We start from the raw sequence: 10533 nt of genomic DNA on the forward strand, positions 1-10533 counted from the left end.
ACGGAGGTGGGGTCTCCACGGCGGCTCGCATGGCGGCGCTTGGAGCAGAGGAGCGGGTGAGCTTTGCGTGAGGGGGAAGTAGCGCAGGCGGCGCAATGTCGCCTTTTATAGCGGTGGTGAGGTCCTGCGGGGCTGCGTGGAGCCACGGGCGGGCTTGGCATGGCGGAAGGCGAGCGGGGAGCAGCTGGCCGGGGTGCCATTGGCCGGCGGCCATGGTTGGCCGGACGGAGCGTAGGCTCGGGGAGGGAATCTCCCGATCATTGGGCCTGAGTGATTTTGGGGTTGCTCGATGCGTTTTGCCGCGCGAGGCAATTGGCCAGTGGCAGGCGCTGTCCGGTCACGTCGTGATGGCGGTTGGTGTAGCGAGCTTGGCCAGCGGGCGGTGTCACTATGGCGGAGAGAGGTGGCGCGAGTGCGGCGTGGGATAGGGCGGAGAAGATAGAGTGTCAGGGGCGGGGATGTGCGCGGTGTGGGGTTGGCCAGCTCGGGCGTCGACCTGTCCTGTCGCGGCCCCAGATTGGCCGATGGTGAGCTCGCTGGTGTGGCCGTGCCACGGGGCAGGTGGCGAGCGGCGTGCTCTGGCGAAAGGAGTGCAACTCGGTTCAGGCGAAAGGCCGGTTTTTGGGACGCAATTTCGTGTGAAAACTCAAACAAAGTCAAAAATCTTCCAAACTATAACTTGTTGTCCTCATATCAAAGTTTAAAATTTACAGAAGGTTCCAGTTCAAATTTGAATCAGATTTGAAATTATAAGGGTTCAAAGTTGGGCAGAACGCCTGTTTTCCCATACTTACGCAATTCTACAGTTTTGAGCTGATTTCAGTGATTTGGCTATTTTTGACTTGAAATTTGAAAGGTTTCTGATCTGAATTTGGCCAAGTCTTAATTGAAGGAGTTGTTTTATAAACTTATTTCTCAAACTCTTATAAAGGATTTTTTTTTTAAGTTTAGTTTAAATTTTGTGAGTAAACTGCCTGCCAAGATACATATTTCCGTATTAGCACCATTTGCAGGTTTGGGCTGAGTTGACAATTTTGGTCGCCTTTGACCTGATTTTTTAGGGGTTTTTATTGATATTTGGCCTTGGGTCAAATAAGTGAATTTGTAATAGACTTGTAGTACTTAAACTCCTATAAAGGGTTTGACTTGACTCGAGTTCATATACAAATTTGTGAAAAACAGGGCTGCCAAATTGAAGATTTTCACTGTTTTCAGCAGAGTTTTGAAGTGAGTTTGAATTGCTACTAATTTTAATTCTAGTTTTTGAACTTCTTTCTCTCCAAATTAGCCAAAGTGCTAATAAGAAAAGTTGCTGGGTTTGTAAAGTTTTACAACTCTTAGATTGATAAAAATTCAAGTTCCTATATAAAATTTCAAGTTTTAAATTGACCCCAAATTAAACTTTAAAAGGGCAATTTGGACCTTTCATGTATTAATTGAGTTTCTAATTACCCTAATTAAGCTTAAGCAAGGTTAATTTAGTTAGGGTTGTCACATTGACTCACTATCTTTGTAACATCCTTGTCATCTTCGGTCCTTCCTAACGCATGACAAACATATCATTCTTGACTAGGGAGGCAGGGACTACACGACAGGGAGACCATTTCAATCTAGTCATAGAGTATAACTTCTTTGGGAGATTTACACCACGGGTGCACATCCTTTTACACTAATGGTGCAGCAGTTTCAACACAGCAGCAAAAAGAGGATGCGACCGTTCTAGCACAAACCCTAACCTCTTTTTGGTAGGGTGGCAGGGCTCAGGAAAATTTGCAAAATTGGTGGCCACATTGCATCGCCATCACATCAACCTTGATGAGGTTCTCAGCGTACTACCAGTGTTGGGCTTGAATTTCCCCCATTAAGCACCTAGGTCTTCTGTAGCGATAAGCAGGGGCGACCCAGGGCCCGGCGACCCTGGGCGCCGGCCCGGGCTCCATAGCAGAAGTGCATTGCAATTTGCAAGTAGGCTATTGAGCCGGGCAAAAGAAATACCTTTAGCACGACACACAACAAAGGCAAGCACCACTGCACGTCTGCATACTGCACAGGCTCCAAGCAATCTCTAGGTCCGCCACTGGCGATAAGGAGGCTTTCAAAGTTTTCATTCACATCCACTTCAATATAAAACCGCTCTAGCCTTTCACTGCCCATTGGTAGCGTGAACCGACATAGCTAATGTGTATCCCTGCGGGTTTTCATCCATTTCAATCATTTGAGCATGTGAGGGCTTCTAAATGAGACAGCACGGACAAGGTGCTTTAGTTTATAGCTGTGATTTATGGATTGTACCTTTTCCATTCTTCATGAAAATTATCAAACTTGTATCTTGGAGCATTTGGATCATAGGAAACGGAGTGATCCACACCCCGCAACCACAGTTGACGTGGGCAAAGCTACATTCAAGCATGAATTTGCAATGGTTATCCATGGAGAAAAGAAAAGGTATTCTTCAGTCTCCACAGGTCCAATATTGGCTAGAATCTCTGTTGCAATCAGTTTCTTTTGTTTTTTTTCCATTTTGTAAACTCTTTGTTATTTAATATCACTAATAGGGGCCATGTCCCTCCTGTTCCATAAAAAGTACTACATTCACGTCGAGGAGGTGCAGCAATTAGATCTTTTTGGCCTCGCAACCTATATATTCATCTGGTCAAGTGATGAAGCCATCTCAGGGGAAGTTAAATGCAGAGTTTTGTGCTAAGCACACGTTCACGTTGTGTAATTTTATGAATTTTTTTGAAGGTACAAATACATGTAGATATACAGTTAAATGTGTAGCTACTACCATGCATGTACGCATAAGAAAGCGGCCAGCACAAACCAAATTCGTTTTAACCATGGGCGCGCCATTTTGCTGGTCACTTGCTCTTGGCAAGTGGCGGGATGCTCTGCTCGTTCCTGAAGTAGTCGTCGGGGTCGATCTCGCCCTTCGCCATCGCGAGTCTCTGATAATTACCCTTGAAGTATTTCTGCCCCCACACCATTCCAGCCTGGTAGCTGCTGACGTTGCCTACAACGACGTTCTCGCCGAGGTCAAGGTCCCTGTAGTTGAAGTAGGCCTCCCTCGGGTTTGAGCTCACGTACGGCGCCATGAACGCGTAGAAGTCCCTTATCCACTTGGTCTGCACGGACCCGTCCGCCGTAGCCATGGGCCAGAAGTTCATGTACTGGATGTTGTACAGCACGCCGGCGCGGTGCGGGTACGGCGTCGCCGCCTCCGGCACGGCGGCGATCTGCCCGCCGTAGGGGTCCAGGATCATGAGCCCGGCGTTGGGCTGCGCGAGCTGGGTGAAGATGTTGGTCCACACGTCGCGGGGGATGGCCTTCCGGACGTAGTCCGACGTGGCCTTGTAGCCGCTGCTGAAGACGGACGCGGCGGTGGTCCGGTTCAGGAGGTCCTCCACGGTGGAACCGCTGCCGAGGTAGATGTAGGGCACGGATTGGATCCACGTCATCTCCTTGCAGTAGGTGCGGTTGAATTTGAGCTCCGGGAAGCGGCTGCTCATCAACGGCAGGAGTGCGTCGCAGGTGCCGAGGAACAGGGACTGGAAGTTGGCCGTCTTCTGCTGCACGACCACCCTGATCATGAGGTCGTCGGGCAGGGCCGGCGCGACCTGCTGCCACCTCGCGACCACGTCGACGGCGCCCTGGCTGGCGGTCACCGGGAGGTTGAACACCGTGACCTTGGGCGGCACGGGCACGAGCCTCACCTGCCACGACAGCACGACGCCGAAGCTCTCGCCGCTGCCGCCGCGGATGGCCCAGAACACGTCGCTCCCCATGGTGTTCTTGTTGAGGAGCCTCCCCCTGGCGTCCACCAGCACGGCGTCGACGACGTGGTCGACAGCCAGGCCGTACTTGCGCAGCAGCATGCCGAAGCCACCGCCGCTGAAGTGTCCCCCCACGCCGACGGTCGGGCACAGGCCGGCCGGGAACCCCAGCACGCCGCTCGCCTTTCCGACGGCGTAGTAGAGCTCGCCGAGCGTAGCGCCGGAGTCGACCCACGCCGTCGCCGCCTGCGGGTCGACGCGCACGGCGCGGAGATTGGACAGGTCGAGCACGGCGAACGGCTCGGGGCGCACGGCCCGGTACGAGAGGCCCTCGTAGTCGTGGCCGCCGCTGCGGACGCGGATGCGCATCCCGCTCCGGCGGCCGCAGACCACGGCGGCCTGGACGTGGGAGGCATTGGTGGGCGTGACGATGTAGAGCGGCCGCACCGTGCTGGGCGTGAAGAACTTGGGGTTCCGGATGGATGACTTGAGCAGCGGCGTGAACGAAGGGGAGCTCTGCGTGAACACGAGCTGGCTGGGGATGCTCGCCGAGAGACATTTGAGGAAGCCATCGGACGATGACGAAGCTTGGGAAGAGACGGTGGTGGAGGCGTAGCAGCAGAACAAGGCGAAGACGACGAACGCCGGCGCTAAGCTGCTTCTCGCCATGGCCATGATCTTTTGCTCTTCCTGCAAACTTTGCAGTACTAGTGCTTGCATGGCACCGTGCTCGATCAAGCGTATATATAGCCGGCGAGTTGCGGCTATGGTCACACGTGCGGCAAAACTTGTTCTAGTTTATCATTTGAAACGCCCGGCCATCTAGTCAGCACGCCACTCCAGCTGGATGCGTGGAAAAGTCATGGTCAACTGTCTGGATCGCTATCGTATCTGGTGACGGCCGGCTAAAAGTCCTGATGCTACCCAACGAACGAATCCACATTTGTCACACCGTCGCGACTGTCTACCTGAAGACTAGACGCGGTTTGATTTTGAACGTATGTGAATACGAGACAAATTTTGGTGGTGGTTGTTAGATATATACCTTAACATGTACAGTTTAAAAACCTACCTGATGGCAAGTAGGATTTTGGTGATTGTGATTAGGACATGTAGAACGCTAATTGATGGCAAGTCTTATCTCTGTGGAAGACAAACATGGCAGTGTTACTAAGCTGCACCAACCGTATTACTACGCTTTATTACTAGGCGTCGTGGGACTTTTTTGCGTGGCTGCCGTGCAAGGAGAACTTTCAGAATTTTCCGTGCAAGGAGAATACTGAGAACGAAAGATTGGGTGTAGGATGGTCGCCTAAATCTGCTACAGCTTGGAAAAATTATACTCTAGTTGGAATAATGGGCAATCTTCAAAAGGTCAGAGCATAAGAAAACTGTTTTCAATTACATATCAGTCGTACTTATTCGTATCCCATGAGCGCGAAAGGATGGTTTTACAAATTACAACGCGTTGTTATCAAGGATCCCGTAATCCAGTCGAATACCGACATCTCGATGGCAAGTGCCTACTAGTACATGATGAAGTGTTATGCGTTCTTAGTGTGGTCCTTTTTTTCAAATTAAATGGTAAAAGCTCAGTTGTTCAGTTAAGGGCATCTTTGATAGAGTTCTGACTAGAAATGATTCCACCTGAAGTGAATCTTTAGGGGAAGTAATGATTAACTGCATAGCTAATAATATTTCTCCAGGATAGACCACATAGCTAGAGAAAGTGAATCAAGAAAAGATGGATTTTCCGCTCTCAGCATCTTAGTTTATTTTAGATAATCTCTTGCAAAATGGCAAACTACTGTTTGGTAGGAGTCCCACATGTGCGGCACCACTCTAGAAATTGTTCTAAAAGCTCCGTTAAAGAAGCCCTAACAAAGATAAAAGTTTTTTTTTATCAACAAAGGAAACACATGGCCTGTGTAACCGACACCCATTAGGTTGGGACAAAAAAAGCTCTGGTAAAGAAGCCCTAACAAAGATAAAAGTTTTTTTTATTAACAAAGGAAACACATGGCTGTGTAACCGACACCCCTTAGGTTGGGACAAAAAAAATCTCTGCAACAGTTCTCAACATTTCTCAACAGTTAGAAGATATCGCGAGAAATAGTTGAGGAATGAGGACCCAACTCTATGTCAAAGTCAACAGAAAAATCTTACAAGTGGCCACCGGTTTTAGTATATTTTAATAGTTGCACACCATAATTGTGGCTAATGAGTTCTTTGGAATGATGTTGTTAGTAGTTTAATAAAACTTATGGAAAATATTCAAATTATACTAGAGAAAAATTGTTGGCCACTGAAGTGTAAAGTAATAAGAAAAGCACTAAAATTGTTGGATAATCATAAACTGTATGTCGAGAAATATAGCATTTCTTGTAGTGATCGGTCACGAAAGGCACAAATCACTGTTCCATGCAAAAACTCACAAAGGTCATACAGAGCTTACAATGATGCGGGTTTAATTAATGTAACATTAATGGTCGCCTTTGCTGGTCAATATCAAATGCCACCTCTTGCATCGCGAATGCCTTTTTTTTTTCTTTCCGCACATTTCAAATGCCACCTCTCTTTTTTTTTCAAACCATTATAAATCTTCTATTAGTGAACCAAGACCGCTTTTGGTAATCCTTTCTTCCCGAATGGTTTCTGATTTATTTTTCAACTTATCTGTTTGAAACGTTTGCTCAAATTTGGAACTTTATATAAATTTTGGAATGTCTATTAAGTTTTCTATAAAACTTAGTATTCACAACTTGGTCTATAGCTCAGGTGTTTGGTTGTTATCCTTCAAGGGAAAGGTCCTTGATTTGGAATCCAAATGCATCAAATTTACTCGTGCAGGGACATCGTTCAAACCAAGAATATGTACTAGGACCTCTAATTGTTTATTTAAGCTTATATAACTTTTTTTTGAAAAGGATAAGCTTATATAACCTACATAATTATATTTTCATTCAATTTACCGAAATTTATTTTCCCTCCACCAGCAAAAGTCCTGAATTCGCAAAAAAAAATGGAACTCTTGAGGCTAGAGCTAGAGAAGGGCGACATTTGATGATAGAGATAGAGGAGGGCCACCTCTGGTAATGTCTCGCCACCCCTATATCAAATCAAGTCAGCTACGCGCGGCGGGCAGTGACTTACAATGGTCGTGTGTGGATGAAGCAGGTTTGAGAGGCACCGACCGTTCGCAGTTCTTGTGTGCCTTCGTGGGGAGTGTCATACTCAGTTTTAAAGTCAAAATCAGATGAATAAATTACATGTGCACCAAAATTAAGTTTTACATATGCAACAACTTCAGTAAATACCATAGACAGTACCAAAATATAAAGAGAGTATTAAATTTATTACATGACCGAAAGTCTTTAATTCGAATAGCAAAACAAGTCTTTATTCTAGCAGTGAAACTCCAATGATGACGATGACTCCATAGGCAATTGACTGGTGGCACACATACACCTAGAACTCCTCAGAGTCTTCAGGAACCTTCTCAAAGTTGACTTGGTCTAAGCAGCAGTTTTAGCAAAAGTGAGTACACTTATGGTTGGTACTCAGCAAGCGTGGGGAATGTGTAGTGTGAGGCTATGCAAGGATAGGCTAAGATTTAACAGCATTTCAGCATTTTAATTGGTTGGTCAAATTTTATTAGCATTTACTGGGTATAAGTTTATACCACCCACGTTAAGCATGAACATAAATAAAGTTAAGCATGAACATAAATAAAAATAATAGCAATAAATAACATAAATGATAACAATTTAGTTCAATTTTCGATAGGTTAAAAAAATCACAGGAGGGTCTAGGTTGGACCATGAGCATAGCTGTTATAACAGTTTTACACTCTGCAGAGGTTGTTAACTTACATCACAAGTCGCATAAAAAGTTCAAAAGAACTTTAAACCCAACCATGCTGTGCCAGCCAAGCACTTATCACACTACCAAGGTGTGACTGCATAGGGACGAGACCTTTACAAAGATTCTCTAATAAGAAGTAGCCCGCTAAGGTTTCCGGATCAGTAGCAGAACATAAACCTCTCTCAGGACTGCGAAGCTACCATAGAACAGATCAGTCTGAGGGTCAGGTTATACCCCATCTGCCGTCGCCTCTTGCCCTTTCAGTAAGACTGCTTCAAACTAGAGTCTCTAATTAATTAGCTAAGACTAGAGCCATGTAGTTCTTGTGGTTGTACTATTTTCCTGAGTGGTCGTTCTATGTTCCAATTAACCATGGTGATCTTGTATTAGTGGAACGTATAGCATAAATAAAACAAGTTTAATGATTGGTTCATTAATACCACCATACCCACTTAGATCAACTAAGCAATAACTACCCAACATGATATAAACCCAGGTTGATCAAGATACAAGGGTAAAGCTACCCAAATCTTAAATAGGACCCATCATGTTTATAAACATAAAGTGCATAGTATATGTGTATTGAATATAAAAGTAAATGTTGCATAGGATCAAATTGTGATCAAGGACATGACTTTCCTTCCTAAACTTGCTCTTGCTGCTCAAAGTTCAAAGCCTTGCTCTTGGAATCCCTCAACTGCAATCCTTCTATTTGCATCAAACAAGTACATACAAGCAAACAAACAACTTAAATAAGAAAACAATATACCAAACAGTAGCAACAAAGAAAAATAGAATCATAAAACTAATCTATGCGTTAACACGAACTCATAGGCGCAAGAATCGCTTAAAATAGATTTAAAATGCTAAATATATCAGCTAAACAAGGTTCTGGGGCTCAACTACGAGAGAACTAAGCTTCCTGGGGCTAAATTTAAAGAAATCGAGGGCTAAAACCTAATTAAACATATAAACATAAGGTCTAACGCATAAAAGAACAGACCTAAGATGGCAGGCGGGATTTTATAAAAGAGTAGGGGTCTAAACAGAATAAAATAATCTAGATCTAATTACTTTTGAACTGCGGCAGGACTAGACGCAAAAACTAGCAAAGGCAGTGGCTGTTAAGCAAAAGCAGCGCGGCTAACCGGGATTGACCCGGGTTGACCGGTATCTGACTTTGGTCAGATTAGATCGAAGCCGCTAGGCTCGGATCAGACAGCTGCGGTAGACCGGGGAGAAAGCGGGCGGCGTGCGAGCGGCGGATACGGTGGAGCAGGGCTGGTTCGCCGGTATCGGGCTATATTCGAGCGTCCGGCCACCAGAAGCGATGCGATCTGGCCCTGGAGGTTGCTAAGGAGCTTGCGAACGCATCTAGGGTGTCGAGGATCTTGTTGCGTGGCGAGGGTGAGGTACGGCTCGGCGAGGCGGCTCGGCAGTGAAATGGCGACTCCGGCGAGCTCGTGCATGCGAAAGAAGGCACGGGAGTGCACGGGATCCTCACGGGCAACTTCCTTACCATGACGTGAAGCTCTGGGCAATGATATTGTCCACGGCAAGGCGGTGGCGAAAGAGATCGAGAGCGTCGGTTGCGAGCTAGGGTTGGCGGCGTGCGGTGGCGGCACTGAAGCTTGGGCGCGATGTTTAGGGTTTGGTGATGGGGGGCTTCGGAGGCGGTGGGTTTTATAGGGCCAAGGGTTAGCCTTGGCGTGCGGGCCAAGCCTCGAAAACGAACGCGGGAGCGGCTGGGACTCGAGCTCGAGTTCAGCTCGGGTGGAAGACGTGGCGGAGGCTGGCCCTAGAGCGGGCTGGCGCGGAGGAAGCGAGCCGCTGCTGGGTGGCCTGCTAGCTGGCGAGCTAGCCGGGCCGACGACCCAACCCTGCTGGCTGGCACTGGCTTGCTGCTATTGCGGGCTAGGGCGAAAGAAGGAGCAGGCCTAAAGGAGAAAGAGAAAGGGTTTTTCCTATTGTTTGAAAAGGGATTCAAACAATAAATTCAAACACAAAATTGAATTCAACACTCAAAAAGAAATGCACCAGCATGAATGCAACAATGAAAGCCTATGATTTATTAAATTATGTTAGAAAAAGATTTAAATGCCTAATAAATTAAATGCAACCTTAGAAAATCCTTAAGTCCTTAAACACAAGCAAATAAATTCTAGAAAATTCTAACAAATTTTATTAATTTGCAAAGGTTGAAAGTTAGGGTGTTACAGGGAGGCGGCGCGGGAAGGTCGGCGACGTCAATTTGTCTCACCGCCGCCGCGTGGAATGGGCAGGAACGATGGCGGCGGGCGGAGTGTGAATGTGCGATTTCTGGTGTGGGGCCTGGGAATAATTGCCAGTCAAGTTGCTGGGTCAAGTCCACCGCATACTATTAATTTGTACAGTGTGTTACTACTCCCTCTGATTTTTTTTTTTACATGTCACATTCGGTTTGTGCTAAGTCAAACTTATGCCACTTTGATCAAGTTTATAGAAAAATCCAACAACATCTACAATACTAAAATTATTTCATTGAGTCCACAATGGAATATATTTTGATAGTGCTTAGTGCATATATTTGGTAGTATAGTTGTTGTTGTATTTATCTATAAAACTTAGTCAAAGTTGGACATGTTTGACTTAGGATAAAACTAATGTGATATGTAAAAGAAACCAGAGGGAGTATCAGAGATGGCAGCAACAATCAGAACAACGTTCAGCGCTATGGCATCGTCTAAGAGCAATGGCATCGTCTAAGAGCAATTTCAACAGATTGATTTTCCCTAATCCGCTTCATCACCTTACAGGGGAATCCCCTTTCACAGTTCAAAGTTATTAGGGAGAGGTGCTGCAGCAGATTGATTTTTCCTTTCCCCAATCCATCTCCCCTGCCATCTGGGGCCTACCA

At 46.4% G+C, this 10533-nt stretch overlaps 1 protein-coding gene across 1 annotated transcript; it reads right to left on the minus strand.

Moving 5' to 3' along the window:
• Window positions 1-2693: 2693 nt before the first annotated feature.
• LOC117851647 (berberine bridge enzyme-like Cyn d 4) lies at window positions 2694-4506 on the minus strand. The gene has a single exon (XM_034733508.2). The coding sequence runs from the start codon at window positions 4491-4493 to the stop codon at window positions 2862-2864; it is 1632 nt and encodes a 543-aa protein (XP_034589399.1). The 5' UTR covers window positions 4494-4506; the 3' UTR covers window positions 2694-2861.
• Window positions 4507-10533: the final 6027 nt, after the last annotated feature.

This window comes from Setaria viridis, chromosome 4 (assembly GCF_005286985.2).
Source record: "Setaria viridis chromosome 4, Setaria_viridis_v4.0, whole genome shotgun sequence".
NCBI classification, from domain to species: Eukaryota; Viridiplantae; Streptophyta; class Magnoliopsida; order Poales; family Poaceae; genus Setaria; species Setaria viridis.

Excerpts from the sequence above, each read along its gene's own strand:
- LOC117851647 (XM_034733508.2), bottom strand. The coding sequence starts at position 4,493 with ATGCAAGCACTAGTACTGCAAAGTTTGCAGGAAGAGCAAAAGATCATG.